Source organism: Clavelina lepadiformis, chromosome 8, assembly GCF_947623445.1.
Source record: "Clavelina lepadiformis chromosome 8, kaClaLepa1.1, whole genome shotgun sequence".
Lineage (NCBI taxonomy): Eukaryota > Metazoa > Chordata > Ascidiacea > Aplousobranchia > Clavelinidae > Clavelina > Clavelina lepadiformis.
The window spans coordinates 7,677,406-7,703,091 of record NC_135247.1 but is presented as its reverse complement, the minus strand read 5'-3'; the positions used below and the strand labels follow the sequence as shown (position 1 = coordinate 7,703,091).

At 34.7% G+C, this 25,686-nt stretch overlaps 2 protein-coding genes across 5 annotated transcripts in view; one reads left to right on the top strand and one right to left on the bottom strand.

The window, feature by feature from the left end:
* Positions 1-770: 770 nt before the first annotated feature.
* Positions 771-5,580, bottom strand: LOC143468306 (histone-arginine methyltransferase METTL23-like). 2 transcript variants are annotated; one of them, XR_013118986.1, is made up of 3 exons: positions 3,553-5,580; positions 2,922-3,468; positions 771-1,481 (listed from the first exon to the last, which is right to left on the bottom strand). XR_013118986.1 is itself a non-coding variant. In XM_076965434.1 (2 exons), the coding sequence occupies exons 1-2, from the start codon at positions 3,843-3,845 to the stop codon at positions 3,003-3,005; spliced, it is 759 nt and encodes a 252-aa protein (XP_076821549.1). In that variant the 5' UTR covers positions 3,846-5,580; the 3' UTR covers positions 1,744-3,002. The 2 variants fall into 2 exon arrangements, 1 of the variants encoding a protein (XP_076821549.1); XM_076965434.1 differs by lacking the exon at positions 771-1,481 and having other exon boundaries at positions 1,744-3,468.
* A 4,022-nt stretch (positions 5,581-9,602) lies between these two features.
* LOC143468130 (uncharacterized) overlaps positions 9,603-25,686 on the top strand; it is a 29,145-nt gene continuing 13,061 nt past the window's right edge. The window contains exons 1-8 of one of the 3 annotated variants that reach the window (XM_076965133.1): positions 9,603-10,690; positions 10,770-10,846; positions 13,780-13,861; positions 13,990-14,031; positions 16,602-16,665; positions 19,621-19,744; positions 22,300-22,436; positions 25,453-25,609. In XM_076965133.1, the coding sequence (XP_076821248.1) occupies positions 9,741-10,690; positions 10,770-10,846; positions 13,780-13,861; positions 13,990-14,031; positions 16,602-16,665; positions 19,621-19,744; positions 22,300-22,436; positions 25,453-25,609 (1,633 nt within the window). In that variant the 5' untranslated portion in view covers positions 9,603-9,740. Of the gene's footprint in view, positions 10,691-10,769; positions 10,847-13,767; positions 13,862-13,989; positions 14,032-16,601; positions 16,666-19,620; positions 19,745-22,299; positions 22,437-25,452; positions 25,610-25,686 lie in introns of all 3 variants that reach the window. The other 2 variants (XM_076965132.1, XM_076965131.1) reach the window with 2 other exon arrangements.

Sequence of the window (25,686 nt, the reverse complement as noted above, 5' to 3'; positions counted from 1 at the left end):
GGGTTAATATGGCATGCTGCTAGTGAGAGAAACGGATGGTAAAAAATTTGAATCCTACCACTGGTTCTACCGCGAGCATATTTTTTTCGAAATGCCTGAGGGGCGAGATAGTGTACTAGTTGTCATAATTAACTCTTATTCCTATGGAATTCTCGTGCAGATCTGATGATATTATAATGCTATTAGTGTTCTATTTCGTGTGTTTAACAAGCGCTGTACTACTGTATATTTTGGCCGTGTTTAGTATACAGGACCTGGTTTTGATTACGTCATTTGTACTACAGCGCTCAATGCGTTAGTTCCGATATTGTCAGTCTGATATCAGAGTCTGTAATTTGCAGTCTACCGAATGGAGTTTTATTCTGTGTTCTGAAAAACAGTAACCGTTTCGTTGAGAACCTATAATGAATAATTATTCAAGACATTGAAAGTTTGGTTCTGGGACTGTGATGCTACTCCAAGTTAAAACATATGTGACGTTAACTAATTGGCAATTTTACTTCACATTTCCAGATTAAAATAGATCAACGGATGCTACAATTGGTATTAAGGATAAATTAACATGTGCTTTTGAGCACATACTTGTAAAAATTTTGAACTAATCATGCGAAAAGTACCGAGTATACCGGGACTAACTGAAATTCCTTGAAAAAAGTAATTTGGTACGGAGGACGGTACCGGTACTGCCCACCTATGATTGTACACAAATAAAACCTAAATTATATGCTCTCGTGACCAAGAACGAAGAGTTATGTTGAAAGACTATAGTGTCAAAATAAACTTTTGGTGTAATAAACAATCCTTAATCAAGCATGGCTGATATTCAAACTGCAAGCACATTGAACTGATGCAAAGTACAAAAAAAAGCCTATAGAGGAACTTTGAATGGGAAAAAATTTTACAATACTAGCCACAGCGCGAAACGTAAGGATAAATACCAAATCGCCAATGATGTAATAACTAATGTAAGCGTGGGAGATTATATTTTCATGACAATTCCAATTTTCCAATTCACTAAAATAAAGTGCAATTTTGGATTCTACGGCCCCAATTTACCCAAAAAACGATTTAACATGTTGCACCATTTGCAAAAAAAATGTTTTACTTTCCTTTATAAACGGTTACGTTTTTAACCGCATGGCATTTTATATACTGTATAAGTTCGTTTAAGTTTACATTGACTACAGTAGTTTTGCAAATAAAGTTTTTCATCTGTTGGCTGATAGCTCTTGCAACAGGCTACAGCAAAAAGCATTTCCTATCAGCATCTCGCAACCATTGCAGAAGGCCATAGTGGTGACTGGTGACCCGACAAAACTCGGTTTTCTATATAAACATGCATAAAGGAACGCTTTTTGCTTCGCTGCTGTACGACATGGACTCGCTTTGTATTTTACCGAACTTCGTTGTATACTTCCTTCATATTCTTTTAATTGCATTCTTCTTTCGGTTTCAGCTTGTTTTCGTTAGGACTGCCCAATCTTGAAAATATGAAAAAGCAGTAAATATCCAAAATAATTATGAAGGATTGATGAAAATTGACAAGTTACTTAATAAATAAACAGACTGACAGATAATTTTCTTAGTCTCATTCAAAGTTTCCCAGCATCATCATCTTATTAAAGTGCTTTATCAAAACTTGTCATATGCATGCTGGATGCTAACTGCCTTGAGTTTGGCAAAAACAGATTTGGTAACAGGTGGTTGAGAAAAGCTTTAACTATTTTTAATTTGAAAGAAAAACAGAGCAAGTGAATGTGTATTAAAAATTCTGTAAAACCTACACATTAACATAATTACTGTTATAGTATTGCTAAATGCTGCCTATACTCAATAACAATGAATGTGACTTAAAGCCAGTGAGCATCCATTAGTGAAATACAATTGAAAATGTATGCATAATGTAGAGAAAAAAGTGTATAGCGCAACAAAATATGTATAAGAAAGTGCTTCGTACTGAAGTGCAGATTTCCACATATAACAAACAAAAATAGTACAAAACATTATCACATAGTGTCATGCAAGTGTGATGACAAAGCAAAATAAATTTATATAAAAAAAAATTGTCTAGTTTTCTAAAAGTTTCAAATCATTAAGAAGAGAATTCTTAATTTTTGTTCCCATATGTCAAATGGTTTGTTAGGTGAAGAATTTACTGTAGGAGGTAAGGCAAAAATTGTTTTGATTTCTCAGCGAATTAGCATATCTCCATGAATTACAATGCACTTTGCTGTTTAGCCAATAGGGGTCAAGTAAACAAGTTCATTACATCTTTTATAAGTTATGCATTAATTGTTACATAATCAAAGATAGATTATTGTTTCTCTAAGTGGTCTTCAAAAGTTGTCAACACAAGGTCATAAAATTATCAAGTTTGATGAAACAGGTGAATTATTTCTCCAGGTAAGTTTCTCTAAGTCTGATGTCACTTACATGGCTGGTAGAAACAATGCTAATCACAAACACAGAACAGTTATTGTAGGAGAGAAATTGTTAGCACTCGCAGACAAAAATTACTTTGTCTAGTATGGATGAAATTAACCAGATGTCAGGAATCGCTATCATTATAAGGTGCGCATCAATGCAAGTGGCAATCAGACACTTGAAAAGAGTTGCCACACAACAGACTATGCTTAGTGTTGACAAAGTTAATTTAACTGCCGAATGGCTGCAGTCATTCATAATTAATCATGTAGTCCTCTGCACAAAATATCTGCCATTTATTAAAGAGTATATGTCTGGTTATATGTTTTTGTCTTGTTATTCTTTATTTTAAATTTTGGTTAAAACAGTTACAAAATGCAGCATTCTTATAATTCTGGAAATACAAGTAAACAAATATTACCCAAAAATGCCTGCCTGCTTAGCAGTATTACACATATGTGAATAAGTTTAAGTTTTTAGCAAACAATGTGTCTTACCATTACTTAACTAGGCCAAATGTGTGAGCAGTGTCAAAAAGCTACGACTTTTTCCTAAACCACTCCAAACGAAATATCCTACTAAGTGCAAAATCTTTTCAGAGTTATTTCCATCATTTGAATTGACTGGCTTCCTGGCATGCCTGATGCAGCAATGTTGATTCCACCAGCATCAAAAGATTCAAGTGGAATGTGAACTGCTTCCATGTTCCACCGCTCCAGCTGGTCAGTGATCTTCCAGTCTGCACTTCGTGTTTGATAGGTGCAAAGAAATTTTGGACAATTATGACCATGATTAGGGGCTTCTGAACAGGATTTTAAAAGAAAGTACACTGTACTGAGTATTTCATCAAAAACCATCGGATCATAGAAACAGTCTGATCCAAGAATTACTTCCGGGAAGATTTTGTTGTTTGTAAATAATGATATATTTAATAGTTCTGTGGTAAAACAGCCCCATTTTATGTCCAAAAAAAGCACAGGGTAATCCATTGAATGTGTGGAATTTGCCTTGAAAGTTGTTATTCCATTTTCCTCAAATGATGTTCTGTAATAACAACCTGTCATTACTAAACAGATAAATCAAAATAGACATAAAAATTTAACTTTTCATGATACTAAGAGAAATAACCTTGCACAAGAGATTTTATCTGTGACAATTACGAAATTTGGATTGGCACATTTCAAAGCAACAATGCTAGGAAGACCTGTTCCAGCACCAATTTCAAGGCAGGTTCTTCCCCTTAAAATACTTTCTCGATGATACCATATGTACTGAGCCAGCACAACTGAACAAGGCCACATATATAAACCATATTCTGGCTTAATCGTCTCACAAACCACAACTTTCAGTGTATCTTGCAAAGCAGTATCAAAAAACTGAAGGTGTCTCTTTGTAATTAATGCATTATCATCATTAGACATTCTATAAAGACAAAATATTCTTTATGATAACTATGATGCAGTTTGCCTGAAAAACTAATTACCAAACAGTTAAAGGTTTGTAGTGGAAGCAAATCAGAAATTATGCAGAAGTTTGCGAGGTCAAACAATATGCTACTTCATTAAATTCCAGATTAGGACAATTTCCCAATATTTAAACGATACAGTTTGATTAACAGCGATAACCAGTTTATATACAGTGGAAGTTCATTAACTCGACTTTGTTCAATTCCAAATTTTGACATAATAATTTTGATATCACGAAGCTGTTTTATCACTTCCAGCAAGTTGAAAGTGATCTTGTAGTTTCCAGGGTATAAAAGTCATTCATTACAACAAAAACAGTAGGTTGATTTGCTTCATTCACCCTAGAACTACCGGAAAATTGTAATACTTAGAATGACTGGATCGGTCAATTGACTGGTAGATAAGGATAGCGGTTTTTGCAGGTGTTGCTAAAACAATTTAGCTCATTTGTGTTTTAAAAGCAAGCTAATGTCAGACATTTGATCAACTAAGTTTGATTATTCGCTACGGACGTATCAAAAAATGTGCAGAATCGGCGTTTTCTAAATGAAATAAAATGCGTAAGAATTTGCATGGCATCGTTTGAATGTAATAATGTTAAGTATCCTGTAAGGCATACGTGTCAAACTCCCGGCCCGCGGGCCACATCCGGCCCGCTTTACAATAAAACTTGGCCCGCAATGCTATTTTATACATTGAACTATTTCCGGCCCACGAGATCATTGTACAGTATAACTTACTTTTTTCAAGCAAGAAACAAGATTATAACAAATCGCACAATACAGCAGTTGCCCCATTATACGATAGAATAAATCGATTTATTCTAACGCTTGTAATCTGGGCTGCTTTTTTCTTTATTGTTTGTTATTTCTTTAATGCTTTTTCAAGGAGATGAATGAAACATAATGATGTAACATGTATGTAAGAGAAGAATAATCAAAAATAGGCCAGTCAGAAACATCAAAAATTTGGTCTTTTTTCGCTGCCTGTTCCAATTCATGTACTCGTGTCACGAAACGTTCAATCAAGTTTTATCTTTACGGCCCGCGGCGTTAAATAAGTTTTGAGTTTTGGCCCCTGGTGCGATTGAGTTTGACACCCCTGCTGTAAGGGATCGAAATAATCTTGCCACCAAAGAAAATGGCAGTGGTAACTCGAAAAGGGTCTATTGTTGCATATTTGAAATAAGAGTTATCTAGTTTGACGCAAATACCAAGTAATTTTGAAGCGCTTGTCTAGCCGCTTTCTAGTTTTATTTTACCTGGTAGGCTAGGCTAACGGCTAGCCTACATGTTTCTAAATTTTTCTTTGACACCGGTATATGTTCTTGTCCTTGAAAATGTTACTGGTATATGGGCGTTGATCATGTCATGTCAATTGTTATACTAATGTGATCATGTTAACAATGGCTGGTATAACGATCAGCACAATGCCAGAACGACGTGGCGGCCGCGGTTTTTCTTGATCTCTAACGCAGGCTACCGGTAGCCTACGAACCAGGCTGACATCCGCTACGAAGCTATAGGCCTAGCCGCTGCTCTCTTTAACAAAGCATTTAAGCCCTAAGACTTGCTATTGGTATTAACGATTTTGTTCAATTACATATTCCATTTTGTCCGCTGGCCTGTAATTTTACGAAAAAACATTGTGGCTGTCCCGAAACGTCTTCATGAGCCTGGGCAAGGTTAGGAACCACTTGATCACAGATGGACAATTCAGCAATTGTTAATCATTTTGATTCACTTAAATCGTATAACCAGAACAATAAGTTTTGAATTCTGCGTTTTTGTGATAACACAATATAAACAAATACAAGCACAAAGGAATTAAAATTTAATTAAATCATGTAAAAAATGTTTAAGTTATTTGATCGTAATGCATAAAATACTGATAGCATAATGTATGCAACAAACAAACTTTTTTTAAATTATATGATTTAATCATGTTTAGATGTCACACCGGTTAGTTATGGGAGAGTTTAGGGTTTGGAAGTTTCTACTGTTAAATCTGTTTTAATCTGAAGTTGAGTTCTTCTTCACCAAATTATGTGTCCACGACAGACATCCGATGCAAATGTTTAGATAAAGGTAATAAAGTGTATTGGAAAGTTTTGCTTCGATGTTTGAAAGGACAATCTGCTTGTAGACCTATATATAGGCTACGTATTTTTGCTCTCCCATCTGGAGATCTAATGAGAAACACTTGTTATGAGGTAAATGGATAAAGTTATGGAAGAATATTTTGTCAAAAGTCAAGCCTTATGTGGGAATGCTAGGCTAGGTCTAAAGCAAATTATATGAAAGTGCAGACCCGAACAGAAAAAGTTGTCAACTGTGGTATTAAGTATCAAAGTGTCAGTCACAATTTGAGTAGCTAGTGTCTAGTATGCAAAGGCATCTTGTGGTTGTGCGGTTCTGCTCTAGAACCGAAGTCACTATTTCACCAGTTTCCGTTTACCGAAGTTGCTAAATCATAATACGGTGACTGGCAGAATTTTGCTGATGGTTTTATCGCTCTCGTTTTAGATGGGGAGAACAAAGCAATTCTATGATGTGGCGGTTAACGATGGTAGGATGGGGCTCGTATATAAAGGCACAACGTAGCTTTTTAATTCACAAAGTAGGTCAAAAAAGCTATTTTGCTGCACACATCATTGCAAGTAATTTCCAAACAACGACATCTGGTGCACACTTGCGCATACCGATACACACTTTTTGTTTCCTACTGGTGCAAACCAGTCTTTGAAATTTGTGCTTTTCAGTGCACAAAAAATTTACATTCAATTCTGGTATCCTGGAGGTCATGGGTTTGAATCTTGCTATTGTTCGACTTTTTTGATCTAATTTAGCCATGAGAGGTGAGAATTGGGGTCAGAGGAGATTAGTTTTAAATTAATTTAGACTTGGGCAAAAATTGTGATTTCAAGTTGAAAATTAGCGTATATCTCAATTGGTTACCAGTGATATCGGTTCAAAGTGATATTGGTTTGCTTTTTCAATAGTGATTCGGCACAACATTTTTTCTCTCCTCCCTTGCTCTCATTTTTTGTTTCTTTCTCCTCATCGTGCCTTTTTTGTTTTCACTGACGGCAAACGTTTTGTTCTAAAGCAGGGATCGGCAACCTTTTGCTAGTCACGGGCCAAATGTCGAGTGTACAACTCTTTGGCGGGCCGGAATTTTGATTAATACTATAATTCACACTCACTTCAGTATATTACGCTACATTGCTGCAATCTCAATCATACCAATTACAAAAAGAGCAAAATATATGTTTTCACACTTCAACAACACAGCATTAATGTGACACAGCATCTCTCTTTGTATCTATAACGACTAGTCTAGTCTACTCGACAGACAATCTCGTACTTAGTACGAGATACTAGTCTACCGCCTTCGCACCAGTTTCATGGCGTAACAATAGACTAGTTACTAGTACGACGTACTTATGGCGTAACAATACCACAATTTTTTCAAACAGAGCTAACACTGCAGTTTGAAATTCAATAAGAAAGGGCGGGCCGTATTCTTGTGATAACTAATTAATATGTCTCGGGCCGGATCCAGCCCGCGGGCCGTAGGTTGCCGACCCTTGTTCTAAAGCCATGCAATACTTTTGGACTTAAATACTGTAAAAATGAACTTAGGATAGGCTAGCCAATATGCAAAAATACCCAGTAAGCGAATTTTTGCCAAAAATTGATAATCAAGTTTTTAGTTTTGTATATTTCTAAATGAAATTTAGTGTGCAACATTTTAAAGCCCTCCTCTGTTATCATTCCGATTTTCAAGTTTCTACCTACAAATTATCCTTATTTTTCATCAAAACAAACACACCGTACTCAAAAAAAGCTTTTCTACATCGGTCCAACTTTGGTGAGGTAGCCAATATGCGATGATGTTTTCGTAGTAGTACTGTAAAATCCTTCGGGTCACATGTGGTGGGTAGAATGCGATGATTGCAACCGCTGGTATCACGTTAAATGCACCAACTTGGATCTCAATCTCACACAACTTGGATCTCAATCTCACCCAACATGAAGTCAAAGCTGACTTACCTCTGTGATAATTGTGAGTGAACACATATCTGAATGCTACCTTTCCAATGGCAATTTGAATTTTTGCGCTAGTTGCCATTCTTTCTGTTGCTATTTTCAAGTTGTTTGCTTTCCGTATTGTAATTGCTTTCAAGCGTGATATTTAACTCATTCGTTGCGTATGATTCTGCTGTTTTCGTTGAATTTTTGAAAAAAGAAAACAGAAAAGATACATAAGTTAATTGTCTGAAAATTTGACGAAGCATATCAAGAAACGCAAATGTGCATCATAGAAAATAATTGCAAAGTGAAACCAAAAAGTAGAGTGAGATTTATTCTTTACTCTTTCTTAATTCTACTTAAATTAATCTTAGACAGTGCAATTATTTGCTACTTATAAAGGGACATGATAACAATGCGCGAGTGAAACTGATTTGAAACTATAAAAGATAGAGCCATATGATAAGGTTTTAGCAGCGGAAAAATGTGGACTGTTTCATTTTATATATACAATGCCTCTGATTGCACGTCGATGTTGAACACTGATTGACGGTTGTGGGTTTGGAATTTCTTTTAACTTAAGTTTCCGATGTTCTTTGGCAGTGAATAAAACGATTCGCTACTTCTGATTTCTCCAATTTCTTGGTATTTGCCTTGTTTTCTTTTAACCTGGTCTTAATATTTTGGTATATATATACGGTATAGGCCTATATGTCAAATATTTGTATAATGGCTAGAAAAAATGTTTATTGTATCATGTTTGAGCACGATCTAACAAGAATAGCACCTTACTTTTCGCTCCCTACAATCAATGGCAAAAATTAACGATACGATTAGAAGGCACCTTTGCTTAGAATCAGCATACAATACTTACAAAAGAATAAAGGTTATGGTTTCTATTCAAGACGTATATAACATACTATACGTATGTCTATTTTCAAAAATACTTTTTTTATAGCAAAAGTTTGACAAGGCTTTAAGCCTAATAAATATTTGATGTCTATTTAAGTAAAATTAACCAATCAGAAAGGCTTAGGAGCTACACACAGCACTACACTACTTAGGAGTATATAACAATCGAACAATTCTTTTATGACTGGGTTAGGGACTATTTGGCCTTCAAATTTATGCTTATAAATAGGTAAAGTGAAGTCTACCAAAAGTGTATGTTTTTGAAATTTATCTGGGTTGTGCGGATGCGGCGAAATTAAGATCGGCTTGTACTGAAGATGCCAGCACACTAGATGTGATTGCGTCGTTGTACGGCTACAGTTTAAACCGCAGTTTGAATCGTAACAATTTAAATGTTTTGCGTCACAATAGGCCAAGGTACAGCATACTGCATGTGGATTAGTTGTGAATGGCTGAACCATGTGAATCGCTACTCAAACTTAGTAAGTGAGCAAGAATTTTTGTTAGCAGAAGAGATTTGTCATCCAGATTGAGAAGATGATGGACCCTCTACTGTAGTCTGTTCAAGATTTTGATATAATACAAAAACATTTATGCTACCAGTTTAGAAGGCATTTCTTCGAATGTTAATGATCAGAAAGCATGTAGAGAACCACTGCTACCTGGTAGTATTCTGTTTTAGTGCTATTTGTTGTGTATTCATTGTGCAGTAAACTTAAAGTTTAGTTGTGCATGATATTTTTTTGGTATATTACTGGTAACTTGCCATTCTGTTGATCTTTAGGGCCAAACAGTAGTTTATGCATTTTGTAATACTACAATATATGGTTTTTCTTGTGATATACATACCATCATGTAATTTTGAGCAAGCGGACTTTTAATTCGTTAGACATGTAGAAAGAAAATGCCCTTAAGTAGCCACTCCCAAACATATCATCGACAAGCTAAATTGGAGAGTAAAAACAAACCACCTTCCAAACCATCATCTGTTGTTTTGCTGAAACCATTGGTGGCATACGACAGTGAGAGTTCAGGTACTGACTCCTCTCCTCAGATTGAGAAAAGATCGACCACATTTTTTCAATCAAACCGTAGAGTTGTATTAAAGTCTAGTTCTTCTCTGAAGTCAGACAATTCCTTAAACTACCACCAGTTTAAAAATAAAAAAATAAAAAAATCAGTAACAGACAGAAGCCCATCAAAGCACTCTACTGGTAAAACCAAAAGTTCATCAACATATAGCTGTGATAGGAAACATTCATCGAGAAAATCCGGGCATAAAAAAATAGAAATTCTTTCAAAAAAGTCTGAAAGGGCTTATTCGAAACAAAAGAGGGAAAGCCGTGAACCAAGCAAAGAAAAAGCAGCAAAAAAGCGAAAACTCCAAAACGATTCTGAAAGTTCCCCTGAGCTGTCATCACGTGACAGTTCTGTGGATGAGACAATGGATAGACGATTACCTCCATATGAATTTAGAGGGTATGGTTCAAGAAGTCCTGGAGGTGGTAGTTTTCGGAAGCATTCGTATCATCCTCCACCAGATTTGCATCGTGAAACATGGGATGCCCCTCGATATGGCCGAATGAGATCACCACCTCCATTTTCTCCTCACCACCCACTCCCTCCAACTTATTCACATGGTCCACCTCGTCCTGTTATTCCAATCATACGCAGATCTGTTACACCTCCGACACATCATTCTCCCCATTTTCATGGCAGTTCTCCAAGAAGAAGAGATGTTTATCCAGAACAACGACCACCATATATAGACAGAGATAGTGGAAAGTCTTATGGCAGTCATTCGCCTCGTAGTCCTGGGTATAACCATGCTCCTTATATGCCACAAGCCCCAAGGTATAGTACAGAGTTGTATTTTTGACATTTTGTATTGTATTTTTTGTTCTTCGTTTATTTTTTTTCCACCATTTCACAGTATGCATTTTCCTAATCATGATGTTGACATGAGGAAGCCTCAACTTGGACAACCACCTCAAAGTATGGTGACAGCAGGTTAGTATTGTGACAGCAGTTATTCAGGTTTCTTTTACCACTTTTGGTGAATAAATGTTTTTGCCAATCATGTAGGCTATTGGCTTGTGAGTAATCTATCCCGCCTCTAGTTTGAAAACTTGTTGTCTTGTTATTCATCAGATGTGTTGTCCACTGGCATCCTTGCAAAAAAAATTAAGGCAGTGTGAATCTGGAAAGTTTTCCAAATTTGAGGCTAGGCATTTTAGAAGCTGATGTCATGCCAAATTTGTTTCGTGCATAATGACGAAAAAATGTTGCATTACAGTACTAGTAAGTGCTCAAAAATCTTGAAGGCCGCCGTCGGTTTAAGGTATGCCATACAAGGTTACAAACTTAGCTTGCAAACAAACAAAAAACTTGCAAATAAAAATCAAGCTTTTTGATCGGTAAACTTACGCTAAGTCATGTAACATTTTTACATCATAATGCCCGTAACATATTTAGCATGACATTGGCTATGTTCAACGGGTGTTAACACTGATTTAAATTATCTAACTGAGAAGTTATTGTTGCCATGCAAGCTTTTCCTAGTCTCCAAGAACCATGGACGGTTTTAGCCGGGGTGTTGAGATGTTTCCACACCACCCTCTGCAGTTAAAATAAGTTTTGCAGGCACCGTTTAAAAGTCGATTTTCCCGGTCAAAAACAACCGTTACTTCGTTCCAATGCAATGCATTTTCTAAAACGCTCTTAAAGACTGTAGGCAAGGTTTCTTTCTGTTTCTCATCTTTCTCTCTGCCCGGTCTTTTCCTCTTACGTCTCGTTAAAATACTCGCATCTGGGTTTGAGTGTAGTCAGGCAGCAATTTCAATTGCATTAGCTTGTCAGCGGCTTTGGTTGGCTTCTAGAAGTTGCATCGTCATTTCGTTTTAGGAAATAATTTTCAGGAAAAATGATAAACACAATGCATATTGGAAGGCTCAATAGACGTTTGTGACGAGGCATATAGAATTCTATCAGAGTTGGGCAACAACACTGTGCGAGATGAAAGTTTGCAACGATGCTAAATTACCACGTCATTAAAGGTGAAGTAAAATAGACGAAATAAAACCGGTTATGATAGATCGCATTTTACCATGTTGTTATCTGGTTAGCGATTATCTCAATTCATTCAATTAGTAAAATGTCCATTGTTGAACTTGTTGTACTGATTACGACTGGTATCATCTTGGTATTGTCATATAACGATAATATCATGTCTGCCTGGGTAATTTGAATAACCTACATATCTGACACCTGCCCACGATTGATTGACTGGTGGTGCTGGTGAAGACATGTTGAAAACTTCATGAGTCGTTTTCTTCACTGAAAGTTCACTCGATGGAATCAACGAGTCTCTTTGTTTTCGTTAACGGTTATTAACTGACGAAAAAGACAAGTCTGCAGCATATTGTACTATAGCACGTGTTTTACTGCATAATGAAAGTTTTTAATTGCGCTAATAAACGAGAGCGACAACATACACACTTTGCGTAATAGTTACACATGTCATCATAGCAAGGCTAAAAAATTTAACTAACACAAATAGATCAAAACTACTTAAATCTCAACAATATATATATGTAGATTTCTTAACAACTTGCACCAACTTAATTTAATGTGGAATGCTAGCTGCATATGGTGTGTGGTTAGTTTTGTTCGCCTTTTTCTTTTCGAGATTTTTTTTTTTTGTTTTAACTCCATGGCAAGCGTATGTGGAATTCATATTGAAAGATTGTCAAAAAAGTCTTAGTACTTACGGTTCGCATACTTGTTACTTCTGTATAGGTGTTTTTGTTTAAAACCAATAAAATATACTATTTTGTTCGAAGCTGAACTTATGTGAATTAACAGAAAAACGATTATATTTTGTAGATACATTGATAAACATATTTTGTGTGGCGTGTGCTAGCTCAATGTTTTTAATAGCTAGGTTCATTTACGATTATCTTGTCAGTTGTCCATACGAAAATGTTTCACTTATGCCGAGCATGGTCAATCGTTAACAATAGACGTTCTAATATGCATTAAAAGCTTACTCTGAAATGAATGGATGGTCGTACTTGTATTTGACGAAGTAATTTTTTACTAGTTTTCCGTATAAAAAACTTTACTTGAACTTTGCCAAGTTTTTACTTAAGAATACTTTACGCCTTTAGTAAATCAAATCGAAACAACATGTTACACTATTACGAGATCGTCATACGTTGTCGCACACCCAACGAAATCCAGATGTCGAAGTCTGTGATGGAAGATTATGTTTATTCTGGTATAAAGCGCACCCTAAACTCTGGCTCAAAAAATGATGCAAAATTTTTTTCAACAAATTTTCGATATACAAACTGTACAATAAATCAGCTGTTCAAACATTAATGTTTTCCTGGCCATGAGCTTTTAACAATGTTTTGAGGGCACATGCCCGTTGCCCAATTGCTTGCAAGCCTAGAAGTACGCATTAACACACCCATGGGAAAATGTAGTACATTGTAGGACATGCATGCACGATTGTGTGAGAGACATGAGTATGCATTAGAACATGCAGCAGAGATGAGAGGACGCGTTATTAAACGCATTGGTCAACCTTCATGCAAGATTACTCGTGTCTTTATTCATGTATAAGTTGCTCCCATATTTTCGCTAAATATTTGGTTCAAAAGACGCGACTTACACCTAAGTAAATATGGTACTTGAAAAATGTGTTAGGTCATGCTTTTGTGGCTGCTACCTGCCACACTATTATTGTGCGATTTGTAGTCTTAGGCGTTGCACTAATTGAGGAACAAACATTATCTTTAAAAAGTGGTGGGTTTAAATGGAAAATATCCCAGTTTAACTAAGCTTTTTTAACTCATTTTGTTCATATTTATTATTCTGTAAACTTAGCTAATTTACTGAAAAAAGAAAAGTCCATTTATTGTCAGTTGCAGTTGAAGGCCAAAAATCAGAAGGAAGAGACAGAAGTTCGTCTCGATCAAGAAGTCGTAGCAAACATAAACACAAGAAGAAAAAGAAAAAGCAAGAAAATATTTTTTTATTTGTTTTTTGTTTATTTGTCAATTTCTCGGATAGCGCTGTTAGCAACCACATATGTAAGTGCTTAAGTTTCCAGCAATAAATGCTATTTAGATGTTATGTTAATACAGATCTTCTCGAAGAAAACACAAGTCTTCAAGGAGAAGGTCAAGGTATGTTGATATATACCAGTATATAGTCTTTCTATTACCATTAGGGATGGGACAAAACTGAAATTATTTGGATTTGTGGAGTCAGAGTAATGATGTTAAAATTACTCGATCCAGTCCGAGTACTCGATGATGACGTCATAAGTAAACTATAACGATCATAATGTTATAAGTAACAAATTGCTTAAGACATCCAAGTTACTGTTTTCCTTTCCGAAAGATTTAAGCATAAAAAAGCTCTAGGATCTTCACACCTATTATTCTTGTACTAAGATACCAACAAACCATGAACGCGAGATATTATAACTGCTATACAGTAGGGATGGGACGATACGAACCCAAACCCGAATAGATTCGCCGAATATCGCCTTTATGAAAGATTCGGGTGAACACGAATACCAACAATGGCGAACCCGAATACAATATTACTTATAGATTTACTGACTTTCGTAAAAACGGTGATCTAGTTTCCCGACAATGCCAAACTAGAGTCAACAGTACTTACAATGAAGGTCGTCTTTCTAACGATTTTGCTTTTTTGATCGTTTTTTAAACACCATTTTTCGAAAGAAAGCGATTTGTTTATCGATTACGTCATTTTAGAAGCAAGACTTGACAACTTTTGGAGGAAATTTTATTGTTTGGTTCTAATACGAATAGATTCGGGATTCGTTCGTGTCGACCTTCATGATATTCGGGTTCGCACGAACCCGAATAATCTTCCTCGCGGCACATCCCTACTATACAGGCTACGCATGTCTTTCGTTCACCGTATTGACACAAGGCTATTCAATGTTTTCGCCTTGAAACTTTTCGAATGTGATATAATGCTAAAACACGTAAGTTAATATTTTCTTAAGGAAGGTACAGTACCTCTTAAATTAAAGCAAAAAATACTGTAAACACCATTTACTATTTAATTCTACAGTAGCTGTGATGTAATTCACAATGATGTTTATTGCTAAACCTTATTGCTTTAGAGAGAAGCAAGCAAGTCTTTTTAGTTGAGCGAGTAACTGAAATTGCTTTCATCGAAACACTTCGTTTGTAGTAATACTTCGTCTAAGTCCAGCAATTGTTAGCTTGGTGACCAACGACGATATATTTTATGTTTTCACAAAAGCGAACATTGATGCACCATCAAATTGCACTGAAAAACACGCAGCAAACACTTGTGTAAACGATAATTCTTTGAATGAAAGTAGCCTACTGAAACGAACGCACCAAATTTGAAAGTTTGTGAAGATACTTGAATGATGAAATGATGATCTTCTTAGCTTATTATTTAAACGCCTTGGTTATTTCAAACTTATTGAAGTCATCCTACACATGAAAACAACACGGGTGATGTCATCGAGTATTAAGCAATACTCGATTGAGTCAAGAGTTTTGAAAACATGCCAATACTTGACCAAGTAATTGGACTCGGATTCGAAACGGCCCATCTCTAATTACCATGGTATTATATTTTAAACTGCATACTAGTGAATTCAGTTTGTCTCAATACAAAATATGTAGTAATAAGAAACAGATTGAACCAGATATAAACAAATCTGGCCTTGGCAGTCAACATATTTGTAACAATTTTAAAGTTGGGTGTCCGCGACAAAAAAATTGTTGCAGTTAGAGGTCCGCAAGTAGGAAAAGGTTGTGAACCACTGTATTATTAGAAGAACATTTACAAATCCATTAGTCTAGGGCAGGGGTGTCCAACCCGTGGCCCGCGCGATATTTGTCGAAATGACTTATATTATCAACTGAATCGCCTACGTAATTTATGGTGAACTTACATTCCAAGAAATTGGCATTTATTGTTTGTTTACTAATTTCTGACAGCCATATGGAAAACTCGCTTCGCATTGCTACATCATCCATCTCACCGAATATTGCCAAACTTGTTAGAGAATAACAGTGCCAAACTTCACATTGAAATGTCGACGTGTAGTAAAAACTTTGTTGAATTTACTATGTCTTCGTATGTTTGTTGTTCTTATAATTGTAAAAGAGGATAATACGTATTTCTCAGATTAGAATTTTGGGGTGAGGGTTTTAATTAGAAATTAGCAGTAAACACTCAAGGGGCCCGCGCAATCATTCGTAAATCGCATGTGGCCCTTTGGCCAAAAAGGTTGGACACGCCTGGTCTAGGGCAAGGCTACCTTGTGATTCTATTTTGATTATGTTTTGATCTATACATTTGTTACATAAAGTAGGCCTTTGATATATAACAAAAAACCAAATGAAAAATGTGTGACAATCGATACTTGCATAAAGGCTAGCTCGGTAAGCGACAAGGAATCATAATCGAAATTAAAAACATGTGTTAGTGTGCCTTTTAAGAATCAAATCGAAATTTTAGAAAAACACAACAATCAGTTCTAGTAATGTTTATGACGGTTGCACTTTAAAAGAACATGAAATTTATGATGTTGAAAACACAAACCTGATGATAGCCGGATTAAGGTTCTTGCGGTATTAGGTATAAGGTCTTTTGCAATATAAAATATGGTATATATGAAGTAAATGTTTTTTTGTTTTTTGCTTAAATAAGATATTATCAAGTGTTTTAATAGATCTGGAAGTGTAACAAGTCTCAGTGGGAATGATACTGGTTCTCAAGTGGAATATTCTTCCAAGGTAACTGTTTATTTGAGTCATTTTTGATCACAAGGAGCCTAGAAGGCCTGCCACCATCTGGGTTGCATATCACTTCTGTTAACCTATTTTGTTATCCTATTATTGTAGTGGTAACACTGCAAAATATATAATACAAGCCTGAAACATTTTATTGGTATGTGACTGTACAGGAAAAACTTTACACAAACAATATAAAAGAAGCGACAGTGCTGAATGGGCATAAAAACAAAACAGTAGCAGTGCACTGAATCGTGTTTTTTTAAATTTGGTCTGAAGCCAAATTGTTTGAAAAAGTAACCAAGTTATGTTGGCCAAATCCTGTAATGTAGTGTTTCATATATTTGTATCGCAAAAGTCAACAAAACGGTGCCTATATATTGTGGCTTGTATAAAGAAATATATAATACTTATATTAAATTATAAAGATATTCCGAATTACTATTATTATAAAGATATTCCAAATTACATCGGATAAAAAATAAAGATATGATGGCTTAATAGAATATTTATATTTCCAGTGCTTACTTAACTACTTCAAAAATTTAGTTTTTTGTTTTACCAGTTTTTAATGATTTTTTTCTCTGGTTTTCCAATTTAAGTTTTACCTTTGCAGGGATTTTTTTACCTGGTGACTGATGATTTTGCTTTCCAGCAAACTTTTGTATTTTTGTTTAAACATGCTGCTGTCTGATTCAGAAACTATTCAGACTTTAAACCTCTGCCTCATGGAGTATGAAATAAAATCAAGTGATGCATCACTAAGCTTAAAATACTAGTAATTCTTCAAGAAAGCTTTTTACCAGAAAATTGAACTTGCACATCTGCTGAAATAGTTATACAATATCTTTGACACTGAATTACAACATCAACGGTTTTGGGTCAAAGCACATGTAAAATCGTCTATGCATCATTTCAACATTGCTAACCTCATTCATTAGCTTGTCAACATCAGCAAAGTCTGTCAAAGTTTTGAATGAAGTTGTGTGTGCTGTCTGAACTTCTGGGTCACTCCTTTAGCATTAAGTTAAATACCTGTACGTTCTATGTCTACATTCTTGTTCTATGTCACATTTGCCAATTTCTGTAAAAGCTTTTACATAATTCGTATTTGGCTATGGTCAAGCGTCAGTGAAGCAGTCGTGCTCGTATCCAGTAACTTAATGAGGTCTTTTCACAGGCTTGAACGCCAAGGATAAAAATATTGCAAAGAACATTGACACTTATCATGTTTGCTAGCAACCCGTAATATTGTAGTGTCCATTGGCTATCCTAGGTGTTTATAAATTCGAACAAGATGCGACTTGTCCGTTATATACGAGTTCTACTGTATCATGTATCTGGAAATTTTTAAAGTGAAAGATCATGAATGTCAATAAAAGTTTTGGGTAAAGTGTTTTTGTTAATATTTTTCCTTGTCAGAATAGCAATAGATTATATATTTTCATGTTGCACAATCACTAACCATAATTATAGCAGTAAATTCTGCTCACTGTTAACAATATAATAATGCATTAACCATTTTTAGACATGTTTTGTAACTTAACAAAATAATCATGATGAATAATTTCACTTGCTAGACTCTCGTTTGTGACAACCCAATCATCAATCTTTGGTCTATATATATATCGGCCTCGGGTAAATGTGGCACGCTGCTAGTGAGTGAATCGGATGTTAAAATATTTAAATCCCACCACTGCAACTAGGGGTCTAAGGAATAGTGTTTTTTAGATAATTGTAACTTGCAACAGAAAGGTTTGTAAATGACAAGTAACAAAGGAATTTCAAGCTGGTTTTTAGATGTATCTTAAATATTTGGTTTTCAGCCAAATCTGCCTAAATTCTGGCACTCCTTTACTTATAATTTGATAAAGCTATCCCTACTTTACTAATAACAGGCTTCAAAATTCAACAATAATACCTAAATTCATGTGATTATTTGGAAGACTCATAATGTCTTGAGCTAGCTAGGCATATATAGCAATTTTAGTTACACATATAACTATAATGTGAAAGTGTTTCGTAATTTTGACACATGTTGTTGAGAGCTATGCAAGTTGCTTTCTCTGTGAGCTCGCTTTAGGCTTTGTTTAGATGATCAAGCTATAGTTCAGTTGGAATAACGTTATCGTTTTATAGGCAATTCTATTTGAATTTGAATCATCCTTCAGTGTTTAAGGCTGTGAGACTGTTTACACTGCAAGTTTTGCATTGAAATCCATCGATTAACCGTAACATTATTTTGCATTTGTTAAAAGTTTTGGTGGTATCTCGCTGGAAATAATTGTGCATTTGTGTAGAGATTTTGTATTTTTATGTTACAGTATAAAATTCATTTTAAATTCAATGTATAATGTATTCAAATCTTACCCAAATCAGTAGTTTCACGTTTTTGCCTAATTTGTTTCTATTTAATTCCAAGCCATTTAAGTCAAGTTTTTGTATAAGTGTTCTTTCTACCAACAGCATTTATTGCGAGGTGCGTGAGGTAGTAAAGTTAATCACGATGAGTTATAAATACAACGTCTGACATGTCAACTTTATAACAAACACCATTTTCAAAACTCTTTGATAAACAACTTTATTTCAATTGATGGTAGTTGGAAAAGATCAACAAAAGACTTGTAAAACACTACTTAATTGCTTGTGTAAAATGTCCACTGGTGAGTAACCATAATTTTGCAGTCTGCAAGGATTTTTTTTAAACTATGCCCAGGTCTTATTTTTTTATCATAACAGATTTCATCAACATTGATCATGATTTTTAATAAGCAATGATGATAAGTAAATTTATATAAATAATATAAGTTATGCTTTAAAACATATAAAAGCGATTTGAAATTGAATAAAAACTTCGCTTATAATTTTCTTTAAATTGTCTGAAGACTTTGTAGACACTTTTTACAAGCATGTAAGATAATTAATAAGTTGGTGCTAAAATCACAAAATCTTTACCAGAAATCAAAATCAGGAACAGAAAAAGGAACGCCAACTGTAATGACGGTTACTGACTTAGCTGCCCAGTTGAGTGAGCGTCGCAAAGAATTGAAAGCTGAAAACAGGGCATCTGGATCTGCAAAAGGTAATACTGTCCAAGGTTGATTTTTTGGTCTAAATACAATGTGTCCTTTTCAAGAAAATGGGTGGAGGGAGAAGGACATTAAAATCAGAATTTTATTTTTGTAAAAGTTGCAAGTTTTGCATGCAGACCGTACATGTTAAATGATAATTCTAAACTTTCCTGAAGTATGATAGTGTGTATAATATTTTTTTAACAGTTGTTTAAGTATTTTTTTGTTAAAGAACACTCAATATAATGACCTAAGTGTGTAACGATTTGTCATGTAACAGACTTGTTTTACTATGCTGTTCAATGTACAGCATAGCTGTGTTGAAAACAACTAGATCAGGGGTTCTTAAACTTTTTGGCACACGCCCCCCTTGACGGTACCTAAAAAATCCGCGCCCCACCTCGTTGCAAAATAAAAAAGCATTAAACAAAACAACAATTTATCTTCAATTAACTTTCATTAATGTGAAGGATGCAGTTGTTTTTGGGAAATCAAACGCTTAATTCGAGGCTTTGTAGAAGATAATACACATCTAAGGTCGGCTTCACAGTCAAGTTTGTTCCTAGGTTTTGTCTTTATATTCATGAAGATGACGCTGCAAATGACTTGGTCTCAAAGCGTCGTTGCTTAGCTTTTCTAAGCATATCACTCATTGCGGTACGACTTTTCCGTTCACTGTGGTATCTATAAAGCCATACTTCAGATAATTTTAGTCATACTTTCTCTTTTTTCCACTCATTTTGTTTCAATACAATTAGTTTAATTACTAAATTACCTGGTTATTAAATCAATACTACATTTAAGTTTTACTTCATTTTACGGTTTTAATATTGGCTGACGTTGGTTTTACCCTATTTAAACCGGGTGCGCGACATTACTATTTGAACTATGTGTGGCCGACACTGCACACAAATTTTCAATCGTTAATGACTCGAAAATTATACGTCGTAAACTGATCGGATTTTTACAGGTTAGTAGCAAAAACATCTGGCTTCCTGTATACATCATAATTGTAAAACTAAAGAAAATGCATTTAGTGTAAATTAAGTACTTCTACAAGTGATACATTTGTAAAAGTTTTTCTTGTTACGCCGCGCCCCGTTGTGAGAAAAACCAGGTCACCGCAAAAAGAGAACACAAGAGAACAGTTAGTCAAGCTAGGAGTGCATGAATGAGTAAACGAAAACAATACGCTTCAATGCAGAGAGACACCAAATATAATGACGTAACAATTGACGTATTTCAGAATCCAAATTTCAAAAATGCAATTGCCATCGTGACACACTTTAAAATTTTATTAAAAATGAACCTATAGCGAAAGTCAAGAAAGCATGTTTAGACATAGCTCATATACTAGACAGTTTGTCATCTCTCGCGCCCCCCTTATGAATGTTACACGCCCCCCAGTTTAAGAACCACTGAACTAGATCATTGCTTGACGCAAGCCATATGTTGAAACATAGGTGTCCATCACATGGCGAGCTATGTTTTTGAAAATGTTTACTTATTCATATTTATTTAAATGTCTTTTTATTGTTTATTCACAGTATAACGAATCCAACAACTTTTAGCCCCCTTTTGATTTTACTTACCACATTGTAATAATGATCATACTGTAATAATCTACGAAAATCACATTCGTACGGAAAAATCAGTGATCTTTTACGTTACTAACGGCGAGCGCATGGATTTAACTGTTGTAGAGTTAACGTCTACTATTAAGTGACAACGAAGTTTTTAATTGAAAAATGATGTAACAATGAAGGAGTTACTCGGTTTTCAGTTTTGTCTGTGGATATGCAAATTACAAACAGTTGAAGAGTTGAAGTACTACAATAGTTGGTAATTATGGTGATTTTCACATTTATGCTGTTGTATCAGTTGGGCTTGCCAGCCACTTGCTAATAACATCTGAAAGAATATGGCCAACTCATTATGTATATATGTGAACTTAAACAAATGTTTGCAAAGTAGAATGGTAGTTATAGGTAATTATAAATTATTTACAAAGGTTTTTCATTTATTAATGAATCTTTTAAGTTTTTTGTAAAAACATGGTTTTCCATAATAGAGATTATTAAAATTGGCATGTCTGCATATTTAAGTTGTACACTCCTGTGTTAAGACATCGATGTCGAAATCAATTAATTTATTTTCGTTGGAATCAGCAAAATCAATCATATTTGGCATCCCTAGATAAAACTGAAATTTTCAAGTGGTTTTTATGTCTTAACTGAAGGATTTCCTGATATGTTAAAAACATTGATACCCATATGCTATGTATATGCTCATTGCACTGAATTGCGAATATGCACATTAAATTTCTATGAGCCAACATGGCTTGCAACTATTGATACAACAACTTCTTAATGTCAAAATGGTGGAAATAATGGATTTATAAAATGTTTTTCAATTTTTCAAAACAATTTTGGTTTTAGTATTTCATGATCTGATCACTGATTATATCTCACAACTTTTATCCGAGGTTCTTTAGATTAATGTACTTTCAAAAGTTCCTAGGATTTTTCTAAAAAAATTTACTGATACAGTGTATTTTGCTTTTCAGAAGAAGAGAAAAAAACTGAAAAAAGTCATCGTCACCATAAACATAAACATCGAAAAAATCGCAAAGAAAAAAAGAAGAGGGGAAGTAGAACAAGAAAGGCTGAAAGCCTGAGTGAGACAGCAGATGAGCAGGAAAAAGTTAGTACAATATTACTTTATATTCATAGATAATTTGAGAAATAAATTCAAACCTGAGAATATTTGGAGAGTAATATTGACAAAGATTAACTGTAATTGACAGGGGTCTCATAATAATGAGTTTTTGTGGTATGCTTTGGTCCTTCAGATTGTTCCAAAGTAAGAGTAAGACAGGAACTTGATTTAATCAGCAAACTATATATTGCAATATTTTCATTCAAGTGTAAAGAAATTAAATATAAAAGTTAGCCGTAGAGTGCTATCCTATATCCTGCTTTTTTATTTTACGATATACTGATTACATTGGGTTAACATGGTTCAGCCACCATCACATTTTCATTGCAATCCTCCACCTCCTCTAATCAATTTTTTTAAATACTGTTTCTACTCAATTTAAATTTGCCAATTCATTGCAAACAGCTTTATTATTATTGATCAAAATCAAAATTTTTTATCCATAAATTAGCTTTGTCACGTGGCTATAACTATGGGATATCATCTTTACATGCCCGATTTTAGTTTTTACTTTAGCGTTACTCAAAAAGTATTTACGATACAACAACCAAACTTAGCTTGATTGTTAATCTATTTACTCTCCATGACAGAAACCTAGATTAGATCACATGATCTGACAATAATAGCCCAAAATCTGGCTTAAACTTAAATTTTCAGATTTTGAATGTAATTTTAAACAAAGCCACTTCTAGCAGACACACATCCTTTTAAGGTCTAAAATTTAAAGCACTTACTTTTGCTTTTAGATAAAGTTCAAAGGGGATTCCCCGTTGTTAAATTTTGTTAAACCTTAATATTTTAGCAGGTTAACTTTATGGGTTTGTGGCATGTTCGAGACAAATCAAGACAAGATTTTTTCAATTCAAAATTTTAACAAAATTTTTGAAATTGAGCAAGATTTTTAACAAGGAAGGAGAAATTAAACAAGTTTGTGTGGACACAAAATAAACACGATGGACATGTTTAGAAAAAAATGAGAGCGACTTTGCCAATTTTTTCCTTTTCTTTCTTATGATCTTGATGGCAAATTAATTTTTTTATACACTGCTTGCGTAAAACTACAATAAACATCACCTTCCAGTCACCTGGTTACCGTACATGACAGGCTGGATACAATAAAAAAGCTAGCTATATGGGCCAGACCACACTAGAATGAATTCGATTGAATGTAGCTGCCACTCTTGTGCACTTGAATGAAAAACTAAAACAGAAAACATAAATTACTTTCTTGTTAAATATTACATTGCTACTAAATCTATATTTATGCTAAGGTTAAAAATACTGTAGGTCTATATAGGCCTGGGCTCACGAAAAAACATTTGCGTGAAGAATTTTAAATGAAGCTTTTTATTGAAAGTGTAGTTGATAGGTCCCCCATACTTTCAGAAAAGCTATCGCTGATAAGCGATATCCAAAGGCAAAAGTTTTTATAAAGGAGCTTAATGTCGAAAGAAAGATCATTTAGCTTTCCTGGCAGCCACGTTTTAGCTGCACCCATCTCAAAAAGTTGGTCAAATTTAATGCATTTGTATCAGCACTAGTGATTGTGCCGACTCAGTAAAGACAAGGTGCGCTTGGGAGCAGCCAAAGCTGGTCCTTTGTCAAATTTTCCATTTGCTTTTTAGTAATTTCTTCTGCGTGCATTTCAATAAAATAGGCTAACTTATTAGAACTCCGTGTTTGCAGTAACTTCTAAATGGGCATTTTTGCTGTCAGAAAAGACGTTTTAGATTAGAAAGCACAAGTACTGTCCTAACATTTTTTAAATACAACAAATTAACAAAAAGTAAACTACACAAATGCCAAACTATATCATCAGTGCAAAATTTACCATTAACTAATTGCTAGTAGGCTAGCTTACGGTTAGCACCAGGAACTTGGTTTAGACTAAACACAAAGTTTTGCACAACTGATAGATTTTACGCTTAAAGTGTCACAACCCTACGTAAAAAGGTATGATCTTCAATGCAAAGTACATGAAATCGATTATCTGCTACCGGTAAGCCACATCGAGGTTAGAAACGCATATATTTTTATTTTGGACAAAAACCGCGTGCACTGGAGCCTTTGTACATTTGTATTGGTTTCAGAAAAGCGTAAATTTCTTTGTTTATTTCTATATGTAGTAAAATTATTAAAATACAGTACAATTAATCATAAACCGCTTCATTGGGATCCATGAAATTTTGCATGTGAACTAGACTTGCCTACTATCTCATACTGTAAATCAGATGCTATTTTATACTGGAATGTGGCAAAAATCACTTATCTCTATATCTCGTTATATAGGCCTATATAGCCTAAAAACATACGTTCCCCATTTTTTCATGCCAATTTCTCTCCAAGTTTGCTGTGCAACCTGGAACTTTGAATGGTGCAAAATGCTAGGGGAATTCCCAGGCTAGCAGGCAACACCCACCATGCTGTCTCCTGATTGGTCTAACAACCCTACATAAGAGTCTAACAGAATCTTAGAGATCTTAGTTTTACTCTGTTTAATTGCTTTTGAAGCGGGTCCTGGCTGGGAAGATTTATCACCTCTAGAACATCCGCTTTTTTAATATTTCGATCCATATTGAAGTTGGCTGGCCAACTACTAATTATTTTTGCAATGGACATTGTGAATTACTTAAGTAGTAACTCTAACTTGTATGGGCTTAAAATGGTGATTTCTTTTATTACATTTCCATCTGTGTTTATTTTTAACTATTGTTACAAAACAATTTGCAGACATTTTACAACATCAATTATTTGTTTGTACAGATACGAGCAATTTTTTTGCAAAAATTTTCAAAATTTATTGTTGGAGGTTTTGTTTGCATAGAGTCGTTATGAAGTTCATAGCGCTAATATAATTATTTTGTAGTGCCATCCCTGATTCTATTCAATGGTAACTTTTGTTGAATGATATACATGGTGATAAACATTTCGATTTAGAATCCATTTTTAAGTTTTATGTTTATTTAGATTTAATTTTGTATTATGTGCATAAATGGTTTAGAATATAGATCAGGATGGTTCAGTTAGTGGAGATGAAGTGGACCCTTCTGTTGTATCGTCAACTGTTGAAAATATTACTGCAGTAACAGCACCTTTATCAGGATCAAGTGGCCATTCACAGCATCTTGTTTCAGTAAATTTGAATACAAAGAATGCATGTAAGAAAATTTTCGTTCATTTGTATTTGCTTGGTTGGTAAAAACAGTATTGCTGCAAAAAAACATAAGGCGTTGTT